At 41.9% G+C, this 15,440-nt stretch overlaps 1 protein-coding gene across 1 annotated transcript in view; it reads right to left on the bottom strand.

Moving 5' to 3' along the window:
- RAD54L (RAD54 like) overlaps positions 1 to 14,684 on the bottom strand; it is a 31,800-nt gene extending 17,116 nt beyond the window's left edge. The window contains 8 exon segments of the mRNA XM_070745811.1: positions 2,435 to 2,559; positions 3,510 to 3,798; positions 5,447 to 5,516; positions 7,963 to 8,098; positions 9,282 to 9,342; positions 11,805 to 11,924; positions 12,228 to 12,314; positions 14,595 to 14,684. Coding sequence (XP_070601912.1) covers positions 2,435 to 2,559; positions 3,510 to 3,798; positions 5,447 to 5,516; positions 7,963 to 8,098; positions 9,282 to 9,342; positions 11,805 to 11,924; positions 12,228 to 12,314; positions 14,595 to 14,597 — 891 coding nt within the window. The 5' untranslated portion in view covers positions 14,598 to 14,684.
- Between the last annotated feature and the right edge of the window lie 756 nt (positions 14,685 to 15,440).

Genomic DNA, 15,440 nt, shown 5'->3' with positions numbered 1-15,440 from the left:
CCCACCGCCCACGCAAACTCCTCGCTGCCGCTCGCCCGCCCTTTGCCTGCCCACGCCGTTCGCTCCCCCTCTTGCTGGCGGGAGGGCGAGAAGCCCTCCCCAGCACCCGCTCGCCCGCCCTTCGCCGCTCGCCCGCCCTTCGCCCTGGCGAAGAAATTCCAGCCCCCACCTGGTCCCGCCCGATCCTCCTCCCTGAGGCAGCTCGCCCTCCCATGGCCGCTTCCTCCACCCTCCATCGCAAGCCCTCGCCACCGCAGCCAACGCGCGCTGCGATCTTCAAGCCCGGCTCCTTTCGGCCCAGCATCCCGGGCCAAGCAGCTGCCTTCCGTGACTGAGCCTGGCTGGCCCGGAAGATCGTAGCGCGCGTTGGCTGCAGCGGCGAGCGAAGCCAAGCCGGCAGCAATGTCGCCGCCGCTGCAGCCAACGCGCGCTACAATCTTCCGGGCCAGCCAGGCTCAGTCACGGAAGGCAGCCGCTTGGCCCGGGATGCTGGGCCGAGAGGAGCCGGGCTTGATCCGCTGAGCCTGGCTGGCCCGGAAGATCGTAGCGCGCGTTGGCTGCAGCGGCGGCAACATTGCTGCCGGCTTGGCTTCGCTCGCCGCTGAGGAGCCGAAGATTGGGGGGCGGCGCGGCTCTTTTAAAACATCGCCGCCGACATGGGGGGCTTGCTAGCACCCCCCCAAACCCGGGTTGGGGGTTCGGGGGGGTGCTAGCGAGCCCCCCATGTCGGCGGCGATGTTTTAAAAGAGCCGCGCCGCCCCCCAATCTTCGGCTCCTCAGCGGCGAGCGAGCGAAGCCAAGCCGGCAGCAATGTCGCCGCCGCTGCAGCCAACGCGCGCTACGATCTTCCGGGCCAGCCAGGCTCAGCGGATCAAGCCCGGCTCCTCTCGGCCCAGCATCCCGGGCCAAGCGGCTGCCTTCCGTGACTGAGCCTGGCTGGCCCGGAAGATCGTAGCGCGCGTTGGCTGCAGCGGCGGCGACATTGCTGCCGGCTTGGCTTCGCTCGCTCGTTCGCCGCTGAGGAGCCGAAGATTGGGGGCGGCGCGGCTCTTTTAAAACATCGCCGCCGACATGGGGGGCTTGCTAGCACCCCCCCAAACCTGGGTTGGGGGTTCGGGGGGGTGCTAGCGAGCCCCCCATGTCGGCAGCGATGTTTTAAAAGAGCCGCGCCGCCCCCCAATCTTCGGCTCCTCGCTAGCGCTGCGGAAGTTTAAAACACCATCTGCACATGCGCAGATGGTGTTTTTACTTCCGCAGCGCTACTTCGCGAAAACCCGCTCGTTGCGGGGGGTCCTGGAACGGAACCCTCGCAACGAGCGGGGGATCACTGTATAGGGGAAAAAACCCAAGAAGTCTTTTTTAATTAATATTGTTTGAAAAACCGTGGTATAGGCTATTCACGAAGTTTGAATCCGCGAAAATTGAGGGAACACTGTATATTATTTATATATATATATATAAATATATTTCTAGGCCACCTTTCTCTAATGGACTCAGGGCGGCTTACAAATCCTAAACCTATGCCAATAGGCAGTGTGAATCTAATGCAAATAAGTCAAGAAGAAATAGTAAACAAATGTTATCTTCCTATATTTAAATGGTCTCAGGAATGGTGATTGCAGTCAAGCAATGAAGAAACAGCTAGTTAGGGGAAAGACTATGACAGATTGAGGCAAAACTGTCATGGTTCTATCAGTTGTAAACATATAGCTAACAAAATTGAATTGTCAGAAAAAAAATTGAAGTATGCCTTAGAACTGGGATGATGGTGAAAAAGTGTTTATAGCAGTGTTTCTCAAATAGTGGGGGCGATGCCAGGAGGGCGCATGACCCCGGGGAATGTGGTTGGGGTTTTTTTTACCACAGGGTGTAAGGGGTTTTGCAACGAACAATAGCACACAGCACAGAGTAGAAAATATGAAGTGCATATAACCAACCTTTAAGAGACACTATGGAAAAATATTTAACAGGGATGAAAAGAAAGGAGGAGAAAGACAGAGGTGAGACAAACATAAATCTCCCGAAAGCTAAGATGAGGAAATATGGTGAAGCGTATGCAGAGCTTGGCTTCACCGTGACTACGGTGGGAAACGAAGAAAGACCTGTATGTTTACTGTGTCTAAAAATGTTGGCAGCGGACTGCATGAAGCCAAATAAATTAAGGCATCACTTAAACACATTATACTCCAATCACGCTGATAAGCCACTTGAGTTTTTTCAGTGAAAACGTGCTGAATATTGCAAACAATGATCCCGGCATAGAGTTGGTAGCGTGTGTGTGTGTGTGTGTGTGTGTTTGAAACGTTTACTTCTTCCAGAGGGAGACAGGACAGAAAATGATTGAGAAACACTGGCTTATAGTAACTTGCAAGTTACTATACCATTCCTTCACTGCTGATGTTTAAAAACATGACTGTTCCAAAGAACTCATTACCTCATCACAAATGACCAACCCAACAGTCCCTTTCTTGAGAGCTTCTGCATGGAGACGGAAGGTTTCATAGGAAATTATCAGGATGGGAGATGGGATTCTACGGCCTCGCTGGTTCACGAATCCAACTATCAGGGGAAAAAATGAAAATGGCGAAGGAATGAAGATTTTAAAATGTATTTAAAGTCAGGTATAATTTAATAAATGCAAAGGGAAGTAACTGAAAGTAATTTGCATCCAAGCATTAGAATTTCTTAAAATAAGTAATTTATGCCCCCAAAGGTAACAGGCTTTTACACTTTCCATCCCTGCTCTCCGATAAATCTGCTTTCTGATATTCCCCAACTTCTGCACTGCTTTGAATCTGAAAAATACTGTGTAGCATTCAATTATTCAAAGTAACTTAACAGTTTATTGCTAAGTCAGGACAGAGCTCTGGTCTATGAACCTATCCTTAATTTACCACGTACAGTAGTACCTCTAGATACGAGTTTAATTCGTTCCAGAACCGAGCTCGTATGTCGATCAACTCGTATCTCGAAGGAATGCCTTTAGCCTTTGTTTTTCCCTGCCGAGATAACCAGAAGCAAGGATTCTTGCGCCACCTAGTGGAAGCTCGGCTCGTATCCCAAATTTGAGCTCGGGTGTCGAACAGAAATTTAGCTCCCGTCGTGGCTCGTAACTTGGAATACTCGCATGTGGAGCAGCTCGTATCAAGAGGTACAACTGTACTATTATATCTCTGACTCTTCATACTTCGGTTTAAAATCAGATTTTGCCATTCTCAGAATTATCCCATGAATATAAACATACATAAGTCTCATTCATTTCAATGGGAATTTCTTTAAGCAATTTGAAGAGTGCACCAGCTAATATCCTTTTTGTGTAGTGTCTATGCTCTTTCCTAATTCATAACTACAAAAGTTGCTAATTAGACCATTTAACCACAGCAATCAGCCTCAGCACAGCCTGCTAAAAAAATCCCCATCATTATATGGTTTAGCCTAAAACCCATTGGCAGTTTAGTTAAAGCATTCTCCTTGCTTCGCAACAGCTGCATATTGAGTAGCATTTATACCTAGCTTATTATCTATGTCCTCTTTAGAGCCTCCATCAATAGCCAGTGGCTGGATTCTTCCTCCAAGCCATTTGCCCACTTCGTTGTACCAGTTTTTCACCAGGCTGGAAGGCGCAACCACGATGGCCTTGTCGATTTCAGGCTTGCAGTCCGGACTTTGGCGCAAAAGGGTCCAAACCAAAGTGATACATTGCAAGGTCTTTCCCAGACCCATCTCATCTGCCATGATGCAGCCATGACTTCCAGGGATCCGACGGCTTGTAACACATTCCCATAGGAACTTCACTCCCTGTAGGAAAGTGCTTGAGTTCAATTTAAATAGATATATAGAATATTTAAAATTATACCGAATTATCTAACAGAATTGTAGAGACCAATATCTAACCATTTATTGGAGCAACGAACAATTCCAGACGGTGGAAATCACAGAGTTAACCAGGAGTTCATCATTAGTGGAATTCAAATTACAGTATTTAAAAAACCTCAAACTTTCAAGAAGCAGCACCTGTGTAGTGGCCTATTATGCCTATAATCTATGGACATGACTGAATTGTTTTACTTTATTTCAAGCAGAAATAAATCAAGATGGCAAACTAAAGAAAAACAATCTTAGTAAAATTGCTAGCTATACTTCGTCTTGCAATGCTTTGCAGAAGAACTGCCATGCCCAGGCAGACAAGTACAAATAAGACTTAAACCTACGACCACATTTTCGAGACTGGAACTTTCATTGCTAACCAAGGCAATCTTTAAGTGTACCCAATTTTATGATTTTTAATTTTTTTTGTAATAGTTGTTAAATTAAAATAATAATATATTTTTAAACTATTTTTTAACATTCCACCATTTGTACACTTTGTCCCAAATTTTATAAAATTCTGTTTCCATTTGATTATTTAAACGGAAATAAATTGAAAAAATTTATAGATATGAGAACTGACTTGAATTATATGAATTATAATATAAAAATGGAAATATAGAGGTAAATTTAATAAGAATGCAGAATATTATAAATTGTATTTCTGTATTGATCTGATTATAGTTAGACTTTTTGTTTTGTATTAGTTAGACTTCTATGACTAGCGGAGCAATGGTAGCTCCTTTAAATGTTAAATGTCTGTCTTGTCTGTTTAAAGAAAAACAATAAAAATATTTTTAAAAAATAAAAATAAAATAATAATTTAAGCAGAGTACTGCTAATGTACTTCTTAAAATCAGGAAATAAATATGCCTCTATTTATATTTGTATATCCTAGTGAGGGCAAATCTTTTTTTCCTCGGGTGTGAAAAGAGCATGTGAATGCACTATCACGCATGGGCGAGTGCCCACACCCATAATTCAATACCTGGGGAGGGCGAAAATAGCTTTCCCTGCCCCCTGGAGGCCTTCTGTAGGCTAGAAATGGCCTGTTTTCCAACTTCTGGTGGGCCCAGTAGGCTTGTGTTTCACCTTCCCCAGGCTCCAATGGCTTCCCTGAAGCCGGGAGAGGGTAAAAACGGCCTCTCCCATCCCCCCCAGAGGCCCTGTGGAGGCCAAAAACTCCCTACCAGAGCGTCTGTGTGAGCCAAAAATCAGATGGCCAGCACACACATGCACACTGGAGCAGAGCTAAGGCAACAGCTCACATGGCCAGCAGATATGGCTCCATGTGGCACCTGTAGCACCCATGCTATAGGTACCCCATCACTGATATATCAGTATACATTGTACCATAATTAAATTTAAAAAATTAAAGTAAAAAATGGAAAGTTTTTTTAAAATAGATATTGTCATGCTTCTCAAAGTAAGGGCTTCCCCAGGACAAGCAGAGCAATTGGAACTTCTTTATATAGCATGAGACCTGGTATTCCTCAGCTTTGTGGTTTTACAGGAATTACAGAGCCTTTAACAGCTGATTATAGTACGTACTGCTATAGTTACTTCCCACTGTACTCACCTCTCTCTGATGAGGTCGTAAAACACGGCTAAGACAAGGATCTACCACAACATGAACAGGCGTTTTATCCCTTCAAGAAGCAAAAAGAACACAGATCTAAGAAAATATAAACCTTAAAAGAGATATGCTGAGAAAAATCCTCAGGGGATGACTGCTGCCAATATATAACACAGTTTAATTCTGCTCTCCAAAATTCACTGAGAGCAATCCAGTTCAAAGCTAATAGAAAACGTAAAAGAAGCTTAGCATTTATCCAGTAACTGTTTTATACCATTTCATTACCAGAATACACATAATTCAGAAATCAAAAAACCAACATCTGGGGCCTCACAATTGGTAAATAATGATTACTAACAAAGTATTTGATCAATTTCATCTGCAGGTTTCCAGCATATATTAATGCTTTTCTGAAATCCATCATCTAATCTTGAATTTGTCTTGTTTATCTGTTAACATTATTTGGCAGTTATATCTCACCATGGGGCTATTCTAAGCAGCTTACAAAAATAAAAACAGGGAAATGAAAAATGTAAGCATGACAATAATAAAGTAACAAAACAACAGAATAAACGATGAAAAGGAAAACAATTATACAACCATAAGAAAATAAGATGGAGGGGAGGTGGAGTTTGCTATAAATCTAGTAGTCACCTCCACTGATACCGCTCCTTTGGGTTCCCAAGCCAACCGGCCAAGTCAGTCCTCTGGGTTGCAGTGGTTGCGGGTGCACCTAGGTACACTCACAATACACCAATCCTCCACAAGCTGCACTGGCTTCCTATTGAGTCCCTAACGGACTCAATTCAAGGTGTTGGTTATTACCTTTAAAACTCTACATGGCTCAGGGCCAGGTTATCTCCGGGACCACCTTCTACCTCATAGTTCCCAGCGACTGATAAGATCCCACAGAGCTGATCTCCTCCAGGTCCCGTCAGCTAAACAATGTCGGCTGGCGGGCCCACGGGGAAGGGCCTTCCCAGTGGCTGCCCTGGATCTCTGGAACCAACTACTCCCTGAGATCTGGACTGCCCCCACTCTACTGACCTTCCGGAAAGCATTGAAGACCTTGCTTTTCTAGCAGGCTTGTGGCCTTTGATCTTGCAATTTTACGAGGTCCGGCCTTGAATGATATGTATGTATGTAAGTGATGTTTAAACTTAATCTTTTATTATGTTTTTAAATGTATTTTATATCCTGTTGTAAGCTGCCCAGAGTCCTTCGGGAGTTGGGTAGCATAGAAATATGATAGATAGGTAGGTAGGTAGGTAGATAGATGATAGATAGATAGATAGATAGATAGATAGATAGATAGATAGATAGATAGATAGATAGATAGATAGATAGATGCGATAGACAGGCAGGCAGGCAGGCAGGCAGGCAAGCAAACGAATGAATGAATGAATGAATGAATGAATGAATGAATGAATGAATGAATGAATGAATGAATGTCATAACCAACACCTTCAACTGCACCTGGAAGAATACAGTGCTACCTCTACTTACGAACTTAATTCGTTCCATGACCAGGTTTCTAAATAGAAAAGTTTGTAAGAAGAAGCAATTTTTCCCATAGGAATCAATGTAAAAGCAAATAATCTGTGCGATTGGGGAAATCACAGGGAGGGTAGAGGCCTTGTTTCCTCCCAGGAGATTCCCAGAGAGGCCCCACAGAGGCTTTCCCCCACCTTTTCCGGCCCTGTTTCCTCCCAGGAGATTCCTAGAGAGGCCCCATGGAGGCTTCTCCCTGCCTTTTCCGGCCCTGTTTTCTCCCAGGAGATTCCCAGAGAGGCCCCACAGAAGCTTCTCCCCACCTTTTCCGGCCCTGTTTCCTCCCAGGCGATTCCTAGAGAGGCCCCATGGAGGCTTCTCCCTGTCTTTTCCGGTTACAGTTTCGAAGACTCAGGATTGTACATGGAAAATTGTTCTTGAGAAGAGGCAAAAATATCTTGAACACCCAGTTCTTATCTAGAAAAGTTTGTAAGTAGAGGCATTTGTAGGTAGAGGTACCACTGTACTGGTAGCCAGTGCAACTCACAGAACAGATACTCCTTTGGAGTCCCAAAGACTGCTCTATGTTGCTATACTTTGAACCAGCTGAAGCTTCTGAATGGATTTCAGGTGTAACCCCATGTAAAGCATATTGCAGTAATCCAGACAACAGATGACCAGGGCTTTAGTGCAGAGAGTCAAGATCCAGGAAGGGTCATAGCTGACGCACAAACCAAAGCTGTAGAAAAGCTCTCCGAGTCATGTCCACAACCTGCTCTTTGAGTAGGAGTCATGAATCCAATCCGAACTGGATCTGAACTGAACAGTGCAACTCCATCTTACAAGGAATGAGTAAGCCTAGTACTTATGCTATACATGATTATTTATATTTATGTTATACATCAGTTCAGGGTTTAAATTTAAATCTTAAATTTTTAATTCTTAAATCTTAAGAATTCCTAAATGGAAACCAACTTGAAGTGACTGAAAAGTATTATCTTCGGAATAAGTTAAGCGTGAAAACTTACTTGTCTACTTTCAGTTGATCATGAGCACTCAAAGGTGGCGGTTCATACAGAACCAGAGCCCCCTCTTCAAAAGGGTCATGGAGAGCATGCCTCACTCCTGCACGTTTGAGGCCCAATGCTCTCAATCCCAGGGGGCCTAAAGATCATTCAAAGAAAGCAGTTAATCTAACCATTTCATTTTCAATATACAGAATCAAAACTCAAGATTTCAACAACAATATGTTGACTTCACTTTCAATGAAATTGAGTTCTACATGAGAAATATGCCATTATGCCTGCTTCCTAGAACAAGGTCCTCCCTGAAATCTAAATGGCTCCCAACTTGATGGTATTCTGGAATATCTAAAATAGTCAATTGTTTCTCCAGGTCTTAGGCTGGGAGGGGACTTATTGGATGTGGTTGGCATGTGTTTTATATTATTATTATTATTATTATTATTATTATTATTATTATTATTATTATTATTAATTAGATTTGTATGCCGCCCCTCTCCGCAGACTTAGCGCGGCTCACAACAACAATGAAACAATGTACAACAAATCTAATAATTTAAAAATCACTAAAAACGCCTTATTAAAAGCAAACATACACACATGCATAAACTGTATAGGCCTGGGGGAGATGTCTCAATTCCCCCATGCCTGACGGCAGAGGTGGGTTTTAAGGAGTTTATGAAAGGCAAGGAGGGTGGGGGCAGTTCTAATCTCCAGGGGGAGCTGGTTCCAGAGGGTCGGGGCCGCCACATATTTTGGAGTATAAGACACACCTTTTTCCCTACTAAAGGAAGGTGGAAATGTCGGTGCATCTTAAACACCGAATACAGCCATTTTTGCTGCCCTGAAGCCCTGCCCTTGTGTCTCATTTTTGCAAAAATTGGGCCCGTTTTTTGGGGAAATGGGGTGGACAGAGGGTCTGGGAAACCTGCATAGCTCATGGGTGCTGGGGGAAAGCCAGAATTCCCCCAATTTTGTGAAAAACGGGCAAAAAACAGCCCATTTTTCACAAACATGGGGGCATTTTTGCCATCCCCTGCACCCAGGAGTTCTCTGCAGGTTTCCTAGATCCTTTGTCCATCCTATTTTTGTGAAAAAATATATGAAAAATGGCCCATTTTTCATAAAAGCAGGGGCATTTCTGCCATCACCCAGCAACCAAGAGCTCCCTCCCAGATCCTTTGCCCATCCCATTTTCCCAGATCCCAGGGAAGTATGACAATCTAGTTCAAGTGAAAAACCACATCCGTGATTTTTGCAGAGTTAATTTTTTAAAAAGATATTAGAGAAGTAAAATGTGATGCTTAACAAAAGAAAAACATTACCTGTATAATTTGGAATAGGAACCTTGAAAGGTTTTGATAAAATGCTGCGGATAAAGGCTTCCTAGAATTTAAAGTGATAGTTATTATTAATAATAATAATAATAATAATAATAATAATAATAATAATAATAATTTATTAGATTTGTATGCTGCCCATCTCCGAAGACTCGGTATTAAAATATCACTTATGCTCATCAATAAGTAATTTTAGAAAACATAGTACTGACACCACTAGATTTATGTAGAGGTAAATATATTTAAGATCGAAGAGACATGTGTTATTAATTATAGTGTGAAGTTTGAACAGATCTGCTACATGTGATTTATGTCTCATTCCATGATTTCAAAAGTCCAAATCTTTTTTCATTAACCCCCATGTTCTGTTCGAAAAAACTTCGTAATGTTATGTTCGGGTCACATACGATCCGGACCGAAAACTCTTCATTTGAAGTGCTTATGTTTGGTCAATTTGAAAACTTTTTTCACTTGGAAAGTAGTCTGAACATTTCTGCACACAATGATATGAAAATTGAAATGAAAAAAGTAAATCTTATTGGTTTATTTTGCGGATATATTGCATGCCCCCCCCCCACGTTTTTGTGAATTTTTTTCAATTTATGGATAGTTTTGCTTGCAAAATCCATTCTATTTTACTAAAGTTGGTGTGGGATTGGTAGCTTGAACATTTCTGAACATAATGATATGAAAATTGAACTGGAAAAATTGATGCATATTGGTTTATTTTGTTGATGAAATGCATGCCCCCCTGTTTTTTTGAAATAGTCTTCACTTTATGGATAGTTTTGCTAGCAAAATACATTCTATTTTACTAAAGTTGGTGTGGGATTTGTAGCTTGAACATTTCTGAACATAATGATATGAAAATTGAACTGGAAAAATTGATGCATATTGGTTTATTTTGCACATAAATGGGCCCCCATGCTTATACTCAAATAGGCTTATACTCGAGTAGGCTTATACTCGAGTACAAGACAATATGGTTTAACAGTATATTCAAAAATAAACCAATAAGAATCATTTTTTTCAATTCATTTCTATTTTTCTTATGTTCAGGATTGTTTCAAAAGGATATTCCAAATATTTCTAGCCAAATATGTATAAAAAGTGACAATAATGGCACACAGCAAGGCCGAGGGGGGGTGGCCCTTTTGTGGCAAAAATAAACCAATAAGAACCATTTTTTCCAGTTCATTTATATTTTTCTTATATTCAGAAATGTTCAATTTAGTATATCAAACCTTTTGGGGGAAAATTCCTTAGGGATTTGTAGCCCTAAAAAATAGAAATTGACACGAAATTTAGAAAGGATGGGGGGAGGGGCTTTTTGATCAAAATAAAAATATAAGTCTCAATTTTTCCAGTTCAATTTTCATATCATTATGTTCATAAATGTTCAAACTAGTTTTCCAGTTGAAAAAGTTTTCAAAAAGATCAAATTCAAGTACCTAAAAAAAATATTTTTGGTCTGGTCACATACGAACAGAAACAGACTCAAAGTGATGAATTTTTTTTGCCCAGAAAACAATTAGCCACCACCCCAAAAATATTTTTTGATGATCAGCATTGTTAAATTGAGTAAATGAATGCCTAAGATTTTAAAGAATATTTCAGATTTGGAGCATAAAAAAAATAAAAAGTGAAAATGGTTGCAAGCAGCCGAGGGGGGGGGGGAGGCCTTATTTCTGATGTTAAAAAACCAATAAGAATCATTTTTTTCAGTTCCTTTATATTTTTCTTATATTCAGAAATGTTCAAGCTACCAATCCCACACCAACTTTAGTAAAATAGAATGGATTTTGCAAGCAAAACTATCCATAAATTGAAAAAAAAATCACAAAAACGGGGGGGCGTGCATTATATCAGCAAAATAAACCAATAAGAATTACTTTTTTCATTTCAATTTTCATATCATTGTGTGCAGAAATGTTCACACTACTTTCCAAGTGAAAAAAGTTTTCAAATTGACCAAACATATGCACTTCAAATGAAGAGTTTTCAGTCCGGGTCGTATGTGACCCGAACATAACATTAGGAAGTTTTTTTGCCCAGCAAAAACTAAGCCCCCCACCCCCCCAAAAAAAATTCTCATAGAGAGAACCCCTGAAATGATGAAAAGTCATGAAATTTCAAGTTTCAGATATGCAGAGAAAATGTTTTACCGGGGACTCAAACTTGGTTTCGGGTCACATAGGACCCGAACAGAACAGCATGTAAAATATTCTAAGGTACAAAATTAAAGAGCAACTTGGATCTCACATCATGCAAGAGATATGTGAATTCACCCTGCAATGCAGTCTCTCTTTTACTAGCCATCAATAATTTTATTGTTGTAAGCCGCCTTGAGTCCTGTGGGATTGGGCGGCATATAAATCTAAATGAATGAATGAATGAATGAATGAATGAATGAATGAATGAATGAACGAATGATTAAATAAATAAGATATGATCCAATAAGAGTAAAAGAATTGTGCCAAAACTTAAGAAAGCATAAATGTCACTTACATGTTTATTACCATCAAGGCAATGAATTCGATTAGTTAACTGAGTCAAAGGTTTTCGGAAAGGAGATAAATAACATTCCTGGCTATCAGTTTTGGTGTTACGTTTCTGCCTCTTTGGAATCTGGAATAGATCAAACAAATTGCATCAAGATTTGGCTGCCTGCAATGAAACATAATGCTTGAGAACAAGAGAACTCTTGGTTTTTTAGCAATATATAAAGCATATATATCATCCATAAAGTAGATCTAATTTCACAGGGAAGGCTATTAATATCTAGAGAGTCCAATAAAAGGAAAGGATAAGACAACTGATTAAAGAGTCAAATCTAGTCACTGCCCTCCCTGGAAACTACACATTGGCCTCTTTGAACATTGAAAGAAAAGAAACAGCATTTAAATGAATTAATTAAGAAAGGATACTTACTGCTTCAGGATACCAGTCCTCATCCTCTCCAGAACCATCACCTCCAGGTTTTCTCTTGGCCAGCTGACTGGGAGCTAAACTTCTCCTCTATATCAGAAACAATTAAACCTGTTTATTCTGTAGAATACATTGACTATTATTCAGAACATTTGAATATATGAAATAGTTGGGCTATACCTCAGAATTAGAGCACATTTATCATAATCTAATAACACCAGTCTAACTATGAGCAGCAGATGGCAGCCATGGCCTATAGGGCCTCTATGCATTGTGCATTACAGTAATTGCATCTCTTTCTGTTCAGTTCTGGAGACCTCACCTACAAAAAGATATTGACAAAATTGAATGGGTCCAAAGACGGGCTACAAGAATGGTGGAAGGTCTTAACCATAAAACGTATCAGGAAAGACTTAATGAACTCAATCTGTATAGTCTGGAGGACAGAAGGAAAAGGGGGGACATGATCGAAACATTTAAATATGTCAAAGGGTAAAATAAGGTTCAGGGGGGAAGTGTTTTTAATAGGAAAGTGAACACAAGAACAAGGGGACACAATCTGAAGTTAGTTGGGGGAAAGATCAAAAGCAACATGAGAAAATATTATTTTACTGAAAGAGTAGTAGATCCTTGGAACAAACTTCCAGCAGACGTGGTTGGTAAATCCACAGTAAATGAATTTAAACATGCCTGGGATAAACATACAGTATATCCATCCTAAGATAAAAATACAGGAAATAGTATAAGGGCAGACTAGATGGATCATGAGGTCTTTTTCCGTCGTCAGTCTTCTGTTTCTATGTTTCTAATTAGAAGCCTAGCTCACAATCTCTTAGGTCTTAGACACTTCTGGTTAGACTGTTGCACTGCACTGTACATGGGATCGCCTTTGAACACTATCCAGAAACACAAAGCACAACAACAAATAATTATTGAAAGAGCTGAGATGGCACAGTAGTTAGAATGCAGCACTGCAGGCTACTTCAGCTAACTGCCAGCTGTAGGTCAGCAGTTCAAATCTCACCACCTGCTCAAGGTTGACTCAGCCTTCCATCCTTCTGAGGTGGGTAAAATGAGGAGCCAGATTGTAAACTGCTTAGAGAGGGCTGTAAAAGCAGTATATAAGTCTAAATGCTATAGCTATTATGGGCACACCTCACTATGCCCATCTATCACAACTGTTTTGTGAGCTGTATAGGCTTCTGGATGCAATTAAAGGTGCTGCTAATCACATAGAATCATAGAGTTGGAAGGGATCTCCAGGGTCATCGGGTCCAACCCCCTGCTCAATTTATTTATTTATTTATTTATTTATTCAATTTTTATGCTGCCCTTCTTCTTAGACTCAGGGCGGCTTACAACATGTTAGCAATAGCACTTTTTTTAACAGAGCAAGGTATTTCCCCCACAATCTGGCTCCTCATTTTACCCACCTCGGAAGGATGGAAGGCTGAGTCAACCTTGAGCCGGTGATGAGATTTGAACCGCTGACCTTCAGATCTGCAAGTCAGCTTCAGTGGCCTGCAGTACAGCACTCTACCTGCTGCGCCACCCCTGCTCATCAATGCAGGATTCATCAAACCTTCCCAGAAAGATGACTGTCCAGTCTCTGTTTGAAGACCTCCAAGTGAAGGCGAGCTCACCACCTCCTGTGGCAAAGCCTTACATGGCAGAGGAACAGGTTACTTGTGGGACTATCTCTCCCAGTCACCTCTGCCACCCAGGAGGTGGCACAGAGTGAGTAAGCACCAGCTTATCTTTCAAACAATGCCACCTAATGAGACCCAAGGAGGCATGCCTTCTCAGGAGTTGCAGCTGTCCTTTGGAGCACACTCCTCCTCCAGTTCAGATGCCAGCACTCTGCCACAGAGCCCTAAAGTTGTGGTTCTTCTTCTATGCACCAGGTGTAGATGATAAGAGGACCTGTAATGTAACCTACATGTGTTGGGAGGGAGTCAGGCAGGGAATTGTAATTGTTCATTAGTTTGTTTTGTACACTGCCCAAAGTCACAAATTCTGAAGCGGGAGGGCTTTAGTCTTGAGCCTTGGTGGCATAGCGGTTAGTACTACAAGCTGCTTCTGCTGACTGTAGTTCACCAGTTCAAATCTCGCCAGGCTCAAGGTTGACTCAGCCTTCCATCCTTCCAATGACCCAGATTGTTGAGGGTGTGTGTGTGATATGCTGACTCTGTAAACCGCTTAGAGAGGGCTTGTAAAGCACTGTGAAGCGGTATACAAGTCTAAGTGCTATTGCTATTTAAAAAGTATGTATGTATGTATGTATGTATGTATGTATGTATGTATGTATAAATTAATTAATTAATTAATTAATTTTAAAAGGAGCTCCTTTCCCTGGGATGCCCCGCTTACCATGTTCTCCCTGCAGAGCTATGTCCCATCTGCGCAGAGCTTTTAGGGGAAGGGAAAGACGACGCGTTGCACCGGCGGCATTTAGAATCGCCGGAAAGGCAATTCGTGCAGGGAAAGGCGAGACGGGGAAACGGCCCACCGTCGCCCAGGAACAGAGAGAAACGCTTCAGAAGAATCACGGAGCTTTTTTCCCGAATAGTTCTAGAAAGTGTAGGAATTACTGGCAACAGCTCCTTAAGCTTACAATGGAGAGGTGGAGATGTCTGACCGCGGCATTTGGCTACAGCGCTCCGGCCAAAGAGGACAAAGAGGAGTCGGACGGTAGACCGCGAAGACAATTCCGCAAAGTCTCCCAGCAACCGGGCTCGAGAAGCGAGATAGCTACCCGAGTGCGCCGGCTCCTTTTTTTTCCTCTTCCCCGTCCTGGTTGGATTTGCCGCGCAAAGGGGTCCTGGCCTTTGCCCCGCCCCCTCAGCTGAACCTAGGCACGGCCGGTCGCGCGCCGATCAGACAGCTTGCATCGATTAGCTCTAGGTTCCTTCCAGGCGGAGAGGATTGGGCTCTTTTCAAACTGGTCCCGAGTTTAGCGAGGCAGTCAGTAACATCGGCGTGAAGGGCGTGGCTTCTGGATTACAGTTTTAAATCCGTGTTTTGCAAACTTGGTAACTTTGTAGATGCCATAATATTTCAGTGTTCCATTCTAATGTCAATTATCTTCTTGAAGATACATAGTAATATCATCTTTCAACCTCTCATCTTTCCATAAAATTATTACTTATTTTTAATTTACATAGAAATTATAACTACTAATATTTCCCCTAATTCTTCTTTCTATCTCTATTCTGG

The sequence above is a fragment of the Erythrolamprus reginae genome, chromosome 3 (assembly GCF_031021105.1).
Source record: "Erythrolamprus reginae isolate rEryReg1 chromosome 3, rEryReg1.hap1, whole genome shotgun sequence".
In the NCBI taxonomy this organism is placed as follows: domain Eukaryota; kingdom Metazoa; phylum Chordata; class Lepidosauria; order Squamata; family Dipsadidae; genus Erythrolamprus; species Erythrolamprus reginae.
This window is presented reverse-complemented; position numbering and strand designations above follow the sequence as displayed.